The 13830-nt window shown below is 42.9% G+C and overlaps 1 protein-coding gene across 1 annotated transcript; it reads right to left on the bottom strand.

Annotated features, from left to right (window-relative positions):
• Positions 1 to 3617: 3617 nt before the first annotated feature.
• LOC120667584 (protein RADIALIS-like 3) lies at positions 3618 to 4449 on the bottom strand. The gene is made up of 2 exons (XM_039947630.1): positions 4066 to 4449; positions 3618 to 3642 (listed from the first exon to the last, which is right to left on the bottom strand). The coding sequence occupies exons 1-2, from the start codon at positions 4338 to 4340 to the stop codon at positions 3618 to 3620; spliced, it is 300 nt and encodes a 99-aa protein (XP_039803564.1). The 5' UTR covers positions 4341 to 4449.
• Between the last annotated feature and the right edge of the window lie 9381 nt (positions 4450 to 13830).

Here is a 13830-nt window from a genome sequence, read left to right as displayed (position 1 = left end):
AGTATAGATTTGTTGGAAATCCATCTTTCTTGTACTTTCCGTGGTGAAGGAATTTTGATTACAAGATTTTACATATGTACCATCGTCTTTATATTGTTTGTGCTGATAAATAAATTCAAATTATGTGCAAACCAGTTACTAACAATATATTGTAAAATTTTCTACGAAATGGTATATAGAACTGGCGCAAGAAAAACACCCAAAAAAATTTTACACTAAAATTTTTCAGATTTTTATACTAACAATATGACATGTGGTCTCAAAAATGTGAAAATTAACTACTCTCAATAGATGGTTAAACTTCATAAAGATGAATCTAATTTCAGATCAATGACAAGGAGTGCACTTATTTCTTTTGGAATATTTTAGGGAGAATCAGGTCTAGTTTCTTTCCTTTTCTCTGACAGATTCCTGAGGTCGCAATTTCAGAATATAGATCAAATGAAGTGTTGCGTATAATTTTTTTTGGTTTATTACCTTGGAAGAAATTCATGTGTTAACAAACACATACAACAAATTAACTCCATTACAATTTTTATACGTATACACACGTGATTTTTTTAAACGAATACGCACGTGATTAACTCCGCACGTGCATGTGAAATTTGTGCTAATAAATAAGCTAGAAGATTCATGTACAAAACTATATCGTGCAATAAGAGAACAGTACAATAAGTCAATGAGGTCATTTGGGAGATTTCCTTAAAAGTTAAAACCAAGAGTGTAACGAATATGGTCCCATTTAGACCATTTCGAGTGATTTTGGTGATTGAGTGACAACGCAATCAATGGGACTAACGAGTTTGCAAGATCATATTTGTAGAATTTTCTAGGTCCCTTGGATGACGTCCAAGTTATATCCGAGACGTCCAATGCACCGTCGAGACGAGACGTCCAATGCACCGCCGAGACAAGACGTCCAATGCACCGTCGAGACGAAGTGTCCAACACACCGTAGAAATATCAAAGCGCAGTGAAAAAGCAGAGTTGGACAAGTGCAACAAAGAAACAGGAAATTCTCAGTGGGTTCGGATAATCCGAGATGCCTATGGTCGGATAAACACAGCAAAGAACCCGGATTATCCGACACGTTAAAATTCCTGGTCGGATTTTGAGTAGTAGCATTACTCAGGGAGCATGTTTTCAGGGACTGAAAAATGCCTATGCGGTCGGATTATCCGATGCTAGGCAAACTGAAGGTCGGACAAAGGCTCGGGTGATTCTGCAGAGAGCCTGTTTTCTCGTGATGGAATTCATACTTCAGGATCGGATTATCCGACGTGGTGACTTCGGAGCGTCAGACTAATGGGCAGTAGCAATGATCAGTGACCGTTGTTTGGAATTCAAATTTGGCAGTGGCACCGAATGATCCGACTTGTGATTCAGAACACGTCGGACTAATAGGTCGGATAAATAACGTCAGCAAAAGTTGCAAAGGGTAACGGTTATCGTGGAGATCGCAGTGGGGTCGGATGATCCGACGCCCTGGTCAATGGCTGGTCGGATTATCCGACGCCTACGCAGAAAAAGACATAACGGCTACTCAACGGCTAATATGAGTTGGTGGCCTATATAAGCGCATCTCCCCGGCCTTTTTGCAGTTGATGGAGTTCATAGAGACCCTAGACACATTGAAGAACACCTCCAAGCCAATCCAAGTGCTTAGTAATCAAATCCTTTAGGTTTAGCACATCCTTGTAAGTGAGAGTGCTAGGATAGCTCATGTTTGAGTGTGATAGCAGGGTTGTGTGCCTTGTGTGCTGTGCTTGAGAGCTGCTCAAGCTTGTACTCGGTGAGCCGGCCATCCTTGGAGTCTTGGTGACTCACTGGCACGTCTTCGACCTTCTGGCTTAGTGTGGAGCGGCGACGACGAGCTTTGTGCGGGGGATGTGGAGACCCCCTTCCTTGATGGAGAAGCTCCTTAGTGGAACCCGGGGCCAAGATGACCGTGAGTGTTCACGGAAGAGACTTGGTGGCCGAGAAGCAATACTCTTTGTGAGTGCTTCAACAACATAGATGTAGGTGTGCCTTTGTGGCTAACCGAACCACGGGATAAATCCTCGTGTCACAAGAGTTTGCATTCTCTCATCCCTCTTTAAGCTTCTGCGTTTACTCTTTGCAATCTTTGTGTGCCTTTACTTTCATAGAGTAGTATCTTGATAGGATTGACTCTAGGTTGCATAACTTTTTTGGGATGAGGATTTATCACTAGATAAATCTTAGTGCACATCTAGATAGTATGAATTAGTTTATTTTATATGCAAATAGTTGAAGCTTGAGGTTAAAAATTTTAGTTTGCCTAATCCACTCCCCCCTCCTCTTAGACTACGAGCACCCCCATTCCTTTCAAAGAAGTGCGTTTCTACGCTTCTACTTCTATTGGAAAACGAAAACCAAAACAAAAGTTTAGCATATTGAACTGCCATCCCCACATGCTGTAGAAAGCCTCGATCCTTGGAGCCATATATGATGACGTGACTATTGTTCCGATTCGATCCTCCTCTCTCTCTCTTTTTTCTTTCTTCAACTCTTTTGGCAAGTAGAAGTGAGTAGGATCCCTCACTAGCTAGGAAATGCATCAGAGAAAAGTAAACAATATACGAGCCCCGCGGGAAAACGGGTGAAATGCGTACTAGCATTATTAGGCATGAAAAGCGGTACATGAAGCTATACATTTTAAACAAAAATCGATCAGCTACGTGTATTCTTGATTTTTTTTGGAAAAGGGGAATAGAATATGGATGTGTTTATTTGGTTCAGTTTCCCCAGCAAGGCTGGCCAGCCCAAGCCAATATATATATATTCGCTCCATCCCAAATAAGTGTAGTTTTAGAGTTCAAAATTTGTCTCAAAATAATGTAGTTCTCGCTTTCCAATACAATTCTATCTCTATCTCTCTCCTCTTCTACCCCTCCTCGTTCCATGTGCACTCTCTACTTTTTTTAACTCTCCTTAATTCTCATGCACAACTCTTAAAACTACATTTATTTGGGACAGAGGGAGTATAGCACAATGCAAGGCGCTTTTATCAGTGGCGGAACATGAGGCATATGAAAGGAGGGGGCCAATATTGTTAACTTGGCTAATATAATCTACCGATGTATATATAACTTTGCTTTGGACGGGCTTGGTCAGAATACTAGAGTATTTAGTTTCGAAACATGCATAAAGATCATTCAATAGATCTCTTCTGTAGAAATATATACTTTCATAAATCCATGTAGGATTTGACAAATGTATTTCTTACAAAAGAAAATGCTCCAAGAAACACTTTGGAAGTGCTTTATGCGTGCTGAATGAACGGATCGAAGAAGCTCCGATCCGAAACACTTACACATTGCTTTGTGATATGATATGACGATCATATAGTACAACATGGACATCTTAGAAACACCGACGAAAATCAGCTAATTCACACAACATGAGGTTGAAAGTACTTTTCCTCCCTAAATTATATTCATATTTGGAGGCAATCCACACAGTGATTATACCCCCTGTAATCTATCACTTGTAAGAGTACTTCCATACATGCATGCGTCGTGCCATCTCGTTGGTGGCATGCACACCATCGGAGACTCGGGGACATGGTCTCTGGCGCCGTCATTTTGTCTTGATCATCACTGGAACTTGAGATACTTGGACCTGCATCCGATGAAAACCACGTAAGCATGCATGTGAGTACATGTGTCAACTTAGCTCTTCGTATGTGTCAGGCAGCAGCGATGTCGGCAATCCAATATAATGCTTGCTTGCATGCATGCTATAGCTTATGGAACGGTTTTTTTTTTGTACAGGCACGCACCGTTTTGTTTGTTTGTTTGTCTCAACGGCCACGGATACTACATCTTTTATCTGTATATCTTCTGCCAAATAATAAAGCTTATCACTGCTGCATGAACCATGCATGCATCAGTATCGGATCTGATCTCATGTGACCATCGCCCTGGCGACACATACGCGTGCGTGCATGCATGCGCTAGCTGCCTACCGGCCAACTATACCGAACTACGCCGACGGCAGCAAGTTGCTTGTCGTTGATTAATTAATTATTGTAATTATAGATACCTGCTGGCCGCGTCGTCGGCGGTGGCGGCGCCGTAGCGTGGGAAGGGGACGCGGCCGGCCTCGATCTCGGCGACGTCCGCGACGAGCTGCTCGAAGTGGCGGCGCACCTCGTCGGCGGACTTGGCGCCGCCCATGTAGCGGGCGACGTTGTGCCACCGGTCCGGGGTCTCCCTGTCGTACACCGCCAGCGCGCACTCGAACTGCTTGTTCTGCCGCTGCGTCCACACGCGGGACGAGCCCCTGTTAGAGTTAGACGACGGCCCGCCGGAGGCCATTGTCGTCGTCGTGTTCGAGCTCTGATCTGGAGCACTCACTGATCGGGGTCTGTTGAGATAGGCAGACAGATATATAGCAGATCGATCTAGTAGCTGCTATAGCTTCCAGATGGCGAGCGGAAATGGTTCCTGCGAGAACCTGGCTGGAAGGAGGAGCGTACTTATAGATCGCGTGTGCATGCACGGTGCTGGCACTGGCCAGTGGCCACTTGCAGCAGTAGTGAGCTCATGCACGGAGCATGCTCTCCTCTGAACTCTGATGCTCTCAGCGCTGCACACGTACGGCCGGACAAGATACCGGAGCTGCTGACACCTTCATGACGTGCGCGCGTATGCTCGTTGTCTTTGCTTGGCGTGCGTATGCGACACATATGCACGGCGGCCGACTAGCTCGATCGCATGGGTTGAGCGTACTCAGCGGCGGAACCAGAAAATTTTTGAAGGGGCCAAGAGGCTAAGCCAACATATGGCCATGGCGGCGGCCGGCGGCGTTACTGCGACGTATGTACGTCTGCAGTTCGGCTGAGACGTCCGTTAGTTTGTTATACCATTGCAAAAACGATTCAGAGTCTATGTGCCATGTCTGCGGCTAGGGGCGAAGCTACCTCTAAAATTATCATGGTGCAACCGTTAAATACCATAAAAAAAATTAACAACACATGGTAAATGCAAGTCTAGCTAGTGCTAAATTTTTCATTACCCTGGTGCATCGGTACCAGGCAAACTGTACGTAGCATTAACCCTGGCTGCGCCGCTGCGGCTCCTCCTAAAATAGCTCTGGTACAGTTTTTTGATGAAGTAGAAACTGAAGTTGTATTAAAAAATTGTTTCCTAAAACGGCTTCAGTCGCCTAGGATCATGGTAGCCGCGAGAAGCCACAATTTTTTGCTCGCAGGCAAAGCCGTTTTATGGCTTTATTCACGGCTCCCATGATAAAATCATTTTGAAAATGATACTTTGACGGAGCTTTCATCAAAAGTCGGTGAGGAAGCTATGCAAAACAGACTACTTTTTGCTTGTAGTTATTGCCTCTTAGACTATGTACTTGATTTAAATTGAAAATACAACATGAGCTACTAGATATTGAATTTGTTGTAGAATCACTTATCTAATTATTTGTTATATACTGCAAAAAAGAGGGAGGTTCAAATTTTTTTTCAGCCTTAGGGGGGGCCGACCCCTGCTAGCCCCCCCTGGTTCCGCCGTTGAGCGTACTGCGGTGGAGTTGGAGTACTTGCTATGTTGTTGGGGCAAGACAAAGCTCGGTGCTTGGCAACGACCACTACTAGAAAATAGGCCTTAGGCACCGGTTGAAGAGGGCCATTGGTATCGGTTTTTTCAACCGGTATCATATCACCTACATCAATTCTGACTGGAAGAGAGATATTTTCCTTTTAAAATAAATTATGGATGAGCCTTAGGTACACCAACCGGTACCTAAGGCTCATCCACAGGCACCGATTAGTGGTATCATCCGGTACTAATGTAAAAGTTACCACCCGGTAGAGAGTCTTAGGTACCGGTTGGTATTATCAACAACTGGTACCTAAGGCTCGTCTATAGGTTCCATCTAGTATAGGTACCGGTTCATCTTCGTATCGGTACTTTTGGGGTGGAACTTTAGCGTGTTTTCTAGTAGTGGACGACGACGATATGTCTACCATGGTCTATGGGAACTCAGATCTCGAGAGCTACTTTGTTGGTATTGCGATGTGCTTCGCGTCCAATGAGGTACGCAATAAAGCGGGTTCCGTCGTTTGCAGGTTGCCAACAAGTGATCAGACCAACAAGCGCGGCACCTTAGTTTTTTTTATATAATCGGTTTCTTCAATTAACCTTGCTGTAAGATCTCGGACCTAGTTTCTTTTTCTTTTTGTTGATATGACTCGGACCTAGTTTCTGTTATAAACAACGACTAACACTTTTAGAAGGTTCTTGAAAAGGCACTATTGTTAGTTGCCACATACCAATTTAAATACTTCCTACGATTCAAAATATGTGATATCAACTATGACACTTACACTGTCTACAAAATGACACTATTTTTTTAACAAAAAACTGGGGGGGGGGGCAGAAACGGTCCCCACCGCATTTCATTAAGAGAAAACGACGACGGTTTCTCCCGGCCAAGAAACCCCCAAATCCTAACCCATGCCCACAAGAGTCATGCCTTGCGGCGAGCACATCGAGGGAGATTTTTTACCCCACGAACCGGAAATTCGTCCCTTTTGGGATTTGAACTCCGACCGTGAGGGTGCCGCCAGAAGCTGTCAACTCGGTCTAGCAACCGTAGGCATTATTTTTTAACGAAATAACCATTTCCCCAAAATATGATGTTAAGAAAAGATAACTGAATAAGGATGTGCTTTTCATGATGAATCTACAGTGGCACATATCTTTATTGTGAATGTGCTTCATTCTTATAAATAAATGGTTGAAGTTTAATAGGTTCACCCGACGAGAATCGGACATGACATTAATTTTGAATCGGTGATGTATTTATACACTGATTTTGTTTCAAGCTTGGATAGACGACCTTTGCAGCTTTTTGTGTACTGCAACCAAATTCATGTTGCAGTTGATATGTCATCTTAGAAATACATATATGTTTCGTATTATCTTGGAACGAACTTCATCATCCATACATATTCTCTAGAAAGGAAATTGTACTGTTTGTTTCTTCTTTGAAAAGAATGCAAAATACCATATGCATTTGTCCATGGTGCGCTATTTGAAGAGCACTTGCAAGATACTCCGAAAATCACTTGGAACAAAGCCCACACGTATGACAGGGGAATTGAAGCGCTGCCGCTCTCAAATCAAATTATCGCGCGCTCAAGTAGGGGCCGGGTCTCCCCGCTCCCCAGGGTGCCTGATCCTGCCAACTGCCGTCAAGAACATATGCCAAAACGCCAAGCTACCTGCAGCGAGCAGATTCACCGATCCCCTTCCTGCAAATGGAATCCTTATCATTTCTGTAACGGCAACAGCGATATCATCAGCAGCCTCCCGGCGGCCCGGCCCGGCCCTTTCATCTGCAGTGGCCTGCTTGTTCCTCTGTCGGCCAAGGAACCTCTGGTAGATGCCGCTACTGTTGCGCGGAAAGCTGCGAGAATCCACTGCCCGCGGCTCGTATCCTGATGGAGAACGAACTTTTCACAGTAGGGCTGGCCTGGTCAAAGACTCCGCAATTATTGCGCCGGATTCTGCTCGCGACACTGTTTAGCTGACTCTAAATTTATTCAGAACCGCGCGGTTGGTTTTCCGAAGAATCCGGCCATGAACGATCGAAAAGCACCGAGCACTACTTCCTCTCGATCGGCAGGCTGCGAACTCGACCTCCACGGACCGAAGGATTCAAGCTGCTGCAACAAGAACGTCTCCATGTGCTCCCTCCTCCTCCCTTGAAGAATCTTTGCATTTTCTGCTGAGAAACTTCTTCGTTCCCTGGAGAATCTTGAGACGAGACGAGAAGAGACGAGGCGCTGCTGGCCACACGCGGCGCAGGGAGCTGGCCTTGCGGGGAGGCTGCCGCCGGTGTGCGGGGCGATAAGCATCTACCTGCCGAGTAGGATTTCTCCGTATCGGCGGCTACAGAGAGAGATCGATGTCTCAGCTCCCCGGCGATAAGCAGCCTGTTCGGTTGAACTGAATGGCTGGACTGGACTACTGTTCCAGCTGATTTTGTGAGGGATTACTGCGACTAATTACTGTAGCGACTTGTTATTATATAGGGCCCTATTATATATGATTAACAGCCAACGGGGCAACATACTATCAGGTTACTCCGGACCAGCCCATCAAGTGCAACCGAACAGGATGAAGATATCGTCGCCCAGCTTTTGGAGATACCAGATGATGAAAACAACCGGGGATCTCAGCAAAGCATATATACATAAATCAGGGCACGTTATCTGCCGGAAAGCTATTCTTCCCACGCCCTCTGTCTGGTGCCTGTTTAATTTTTCACTCGTAATTTGATACTTTTTTTTCTGCGAATGTCTCCTCCCTGTCGCCTCTGGAAATTTGGCACCTCGATGAGTGACAGAAAGGACGAATTGATCTGAAAATTTGGTGTGTTTAGCCGCCGGTTTACTGTACATTTATCCAAGAACACTGTATACCGGAGTTTGGCTGCAGCAAGTTATCGAAGAACATTTTGCATGTAGCAAGAATACTGATACGTCTGTGGCAGCGGCACCTCTCGTTTTTCTGTGGTGTGCAAATGAGATGCTGAAAGTTAGGCAGGTTTTAGATGGTTTTCAGGTCCGCCAAGATGCCATATTTCTTCGAAGCAAATAGTACTGTGGTTTGAAGCCATATGATAGTGTGATGTGCCAGTACTGCGCATCTAAATCTTCTAGGCAACTTGGGGTCAGTAACCAAATGTTTGATGATAGAGTGATACTGCGTGGGTGGGACCGTGGGGGTGTCTATCTCTGCACAAAGAATGAAGACGACTAAAATTCGTGAGACGAAACCAACATTTTTTTTTGTTTCCAAAAAAAAATCTGCTCACCTTTGATAGGATCTTCAGTGAACGAAAGAGTGTGTTTTTGCAGAAAAGGAGGGAAAAATAAATGTGGAAACAAATCCGACCTTTTCAAATTATACGGGTTCGGCCCAGAACTCAAAAACGGGGAATGATGGACCGGGCTGCTTTGCTTTATTTTTCGTTTTCCGTTTTACTGCCCCGAACAGGGAGGACCACTGTTTTTTGCAGATATTGCTCGACTGTGATTTCTTTGGAAATCTGGAACTTTCGGGTTGTAAAATCCGGAACTTTCGGTTTTACCAGACTTTCTTGACTTAGTATAATCCATGAATTCTTAACTTTTTTTGAGTCTTCAACACTTGTAGATGCTCCTGTAATGCTACTAAAACACTAGCTCCACCACAGAGCTTGTTAAGAGCATCACAATTAATATTTGCATAGATAACTCAAATTTACAAAGGATGCTAAACAATTCTTCTATTTGAAACCACACTAAGCAATTTCAAATATAAGAACTTGATTAGCTAAGAAGAAAATACTTGTTACCGGAGATGCATTGGATTGATGGATCGGTTTGAGTTGAACTTGGCGATTTTCAAGATGAACTTTGGATAATATTGTTTGGATGTAGCTTCTCATGTTCGCCAAGTCCTCAATGCATCTCTGAGTACCTGCTAATTCTTTCAAGCACATTTTGGTACCCGAGCCACGTTGGGTCCAAAAAAGTTTTGGGAACCCAAATGGCTCTTGGGCGAGTAGTTGATGAACTCATCATCCTACCGGCGCCATCACCATTTGAGGGCCTCCTATAACATAGAAGTACATTGTTGATCAAGTTTGGTATAGAAGAGTTACCATTAGGACAATTCTTACCAAGATGTCCTTTTCCTCGACATGTATAGCAAATTTTGTGCTTTGATGTTGCTTGATGACTTGTCCATCTTGTCCTTTACTGCTTTCCTCTCCAAATACTTCTCTTGAGCTTTCTTGAAGTCTTTGTTTGGCCTGAAGTGCCGTTGTGATTTCAAAACCGGAACTTTTGGGTTGTACAACCCAGAACTTTCGGATTTGTTTGACTTATCTGGGCAAGTTGCAATTATGTGTCCCATTTTACAGCAGCCAAAACATCTTATTTTGGTGAGGCTTCTTTGTCTCTTGGAGAGGGTCTGCTGGCCTTCTTGCATGTTTGAGCACTCAAAGCATTTGATATGAGCTAAATTCTTTTTCCTTGTTTGAGACTTGCTCTCCTTTGACTTGTGTATAAGGTTGCATGTGAGTTTTGCACGGTGGACCCCTTCTCAAACTTCTTCACCATGATTTCACAGTTATCTTGAGAAGGTTGCACAACACTCTTGCCTTTCAATTTTGACAAGTCTTGTGAGAGTCTCTCAACCTCTTGTTTGAGCACTTCATTCTTTAGAGTTAGGTCATCATTATAATCTTCCACGATTACTTGCTCATATCAAAATTATTTCTCTTTGTTCTTATTTTATGAGCAGGAGTTGTCAATTTGCTTATATGACTTTAGTACTATAACCATGACCTCATGATCTATCTCTAGAGTGGCAAATGAATCCACAACCCTTTCATTTGAGCACTTGAGTTTCTGATGCAGATTTTGAAGATCCATATGCTTGCTAGTGAGCTCATCCAATTCAGCCTTGAGAGTATGATTTCTCTCTTTCACTAGAGTAAGACATTTGATTTCATCATCCTTTTTATTGAGAAGCTTCTTTTGCCTCTTCATTTCTTGATCTTGCATCATCACCTTTTTCATCATCCTAAGGATTGTTTCTCTACCTTTTTTGCTCACCTTTTTAAAATCAAGCATGAGTTCCTCATTTTCATCATTATCACTATCACTGTCATTCTCACTGTCACTATCACTGTCATTCTTACTGTCTGAGTCTGACTTCTCTTCAGTTGTGGTCATAAAGCACTGATGATGACCATAATGTGGTTGAGGAGAACAGGTAGAGGTTGATTCATCATCTGACCGACAATTTTCAGTATCACTCCTAAATCCGGAACTTTCGGGTTCTGAATCAGGAACTTCCGGGTTTGCTGAAATTTCTGGAGTTGAGTCAATGCCTTTTGAATCTTTGTCTTCCTGACTCTTGACAGATAATTCTTAGTGAGTTGTGCTTGTTACTGATGATATTGAGCAATTTTTGTTATAAAGATTCTTGAGAAATTTCAAAATGAGATAGGTGTTTTCTCGCATTTCTTCATCCTCAAGAATGATATCACTAATTTCTGCGCATACAACACTCAGCAAGTAATCAATGACTAACGCGTTGAGTTGCATGCGATCCATTTTCTTTCTGTTTGATATGTCAACATTTTTCCAACTAAAATTTGGAGGAATGATGCTTGCAACTACAACTCATTCAGCAAGAGGACCAATTGTCCGTAAATAATTAATTACATAAATGGACCAGGAAGCATAATTTGAACCATCACTTACAAGCGGCTCAATGGATATCTCATAGGATGTCGACATCGTTTCTTCACGGCGATTAAGCTTTGATGTGAAGTTAGGCTCTAATACCAATTGAGAGGACTTTGATGTCGCCTAGAGGGGGGGTGAATAGACGCACCTACAGATTTTCACTCAAACGCAGCGGATAAAATTGACTGTCTGCTAAACCCGGAGCTTCCGGGTTTCAAATCCGGAATTTTTGAATTTGGACTAGACAGTAGATGAACTCGGAGCTTTCGGGTTTGTCAATCCGGAACTTTCGAGTTCACTCAGAACAGAGTGAACACAATAAAAATAGTGCTACTAAATGGATATAAATTCAAACTTCAATTGTAGAGTATGCTCAATGAAGTTCCTTAAGCTGGTTCACACAGATCCTGCACGCACAAAACAACAATCTCTCCAAGACACAAGTGTCTAATGAAGAGCTCCTCAAATCCACAAAACAAATATAAATGCAATGAACACAAGGATTTGTTTTACCGAAGTTCAGATTCACCCCGTGCACCCACGTGTGAATCCTAGTCTCTATTGAGGAAGTTTATATCGACCCCAAGGTCAAGCTATTTCCTCCTTCCACTATATGACCATGCGTCCTCGTGGCACAAAATCGGTGCTGCAACAAACTTGCCATTGCTCACCACAATCTTGGGAGCTATCCGGCGATGTCTAGCCGTCTAGGAGGCTTCACCTCCAAGAGTAACAAATGTGAATCACACAAATCACGGCTAAACACAAAGTGCTCAAGGTTTGTTGTGCTCTCTAGTGCTCTCAAGCATTCACTCTCTCAACCCAACTCAAGAATATACTCTAATCACACAATCTCACAAAAAGAGGTTGGGGAGAGCTCAACTATGGCTACCAAATTTCTTAGGACGACCAGCAATGAACAGAACAAAGCTTGGAATAGCAGCCCACCAAGGAGGGGGCTAAAGGGTATAAATAGCCGGTCCCAATAAAACTAGCCGTTATGTGACAGTTAGAACCCGAAACTTCCGGATCCTATAACCCGAAACCTTCGGGTTTTCAAACCAACTAGCTGTTAATGCCACGTGTGGCAAATCCGGAACTTCCGGATTGCAAATCGGATTTGCCTTGGCAGCAAAGTCAAAATATGCACGTGAGGCTTTTGTGTCTCTCTCAACTCACTTGGGTTACTTGAGCACTGAGACTAAACCAAAGACTATTGTGATGTATACCTCTTGATAGTACGGCATACCTAAACTCAAGATCAAAGATAAATTACATTTCAACTTCTCGAGCTTCTCATTTTCATCTCATGCCGTGCATTGATCGACCACAACCTGAGGATTGCATCCAACTTGGCTTCTTTACTTTGAGCACATCTTCCTTGAGCTAGTGACCTTAAACCTTTGTACTTGAATGAAATCCACTTCTAGTTCAAGTCAACCTCTTCTCAATAAGATTCTAGAAAAATTGATACTTGCCAACATGAACACCATACATGACCAAGATTCTTCAAGTTGAATTTAAGAACGTTTCGTCACCCTAGCATTGGTTCCTCGGCACAACCACAATTGTCCTTCTCCAAGCTTAGTACCTAGAAACTCATTTCCGAATTCCAACTCTTTATCCTTGCATCACATATAGCTTCGTGTAGGCTTGTATCACATTTAACTCACAATAAAATCCATTTTTGATTCTCAAGCTATTTATCTTCTCTAATGAATGATGCTTCTCAATGTGAAATTTTTCTTATCTCTTAGAATTCTTGGACTTGATCATTATCGGTTTCCTTACTCATGCCAAGCCTTTGCTTACATAGCCTCTAGAAATACACTTTTCGATTCCCTCCATTTATTCTCAAGAGCCCTCTTGAACTCACATTAATTTTGCCATTATAATGAAAACCATTTCTTTCATGCTTGCTTGATCATCAACTATCTCATGTATTTCTTGTGACAAATTTCTCCAAATGTGAGACTATGCCTAAGTATACACCTCTGTCTCATTCACAATACCTTGACTTGTCACTTTGAGTACTACAACAACAAGCTTTATTTGGATATACGAATAAATTCTTCATCGTTGATAGATATCCCAATTTACATGATAGCCATTGCTTGTTAATATTCTCATACTACAACATTTCATTCATCTTGTCACATGAGCCTTGTCTTAAACATTCATACATGTAATTACATCGCATATATAAATATGATAATAAATTCCTGCTCATATACTCAACAAGATGATTAGTACTTTAATCGTGGTATCAATCAATCCACCAAAACACACTAGGGGTGTAGATGCACTTTCAGGTATTCAGTGAAATATCCATTATTATTGAATAAGAACTTTATACATACAGTTTACTCTATGTATATGATTCAGAAAATCGAAAATAATACAGAAAACCAGACTAGTGCTCAAGCTCTTTTTAGTCCAAAACACCTGAGCAGCCCACCCCACACCGTCGGCCCACATCTCCTCACACGGCCCAAAATACAAGTCAGCACCCAGCCCAATCCTCTCCCAGCCTCCCTCCCGAC

Source organism: Panicum virgatum, chromosome 3N, assembly GCF_016808335.1.
Source record: "Panicum virgatum strain AP13 chromosome 3N, P.virgatum_v5, whole genome shotgun sequence".
Taxonomy (NCBI): domain Eukaryota; kingdom Viridiplantae; phylum Streptophyta; class Magnoliopsida; order Poales; family Poaceae; genus Panicum; species Panicum virgatum.
The sequence above is the reverse complement of the archived record's forward strand: the minus strand, read 5'-3'. Positions and strand labels throughout refer to the sequence as shown.

Coding starts and splice junctions, on each gene's coding strand:
- LOC120667584 (XM_039947630.1), bottom strand. CDS start 4,340: ATGGCCTCCGGCGGGCCGTCGTCTAACTCTAACAGGGGCTCGTCCCGC. Junction 3,643..4,065: donor GCCGACGACGCGGCCAGCAG/GTATCTATAATT, acceptor CATCGGATGCAG/GTCCAAGTATCTCAAGTTCC.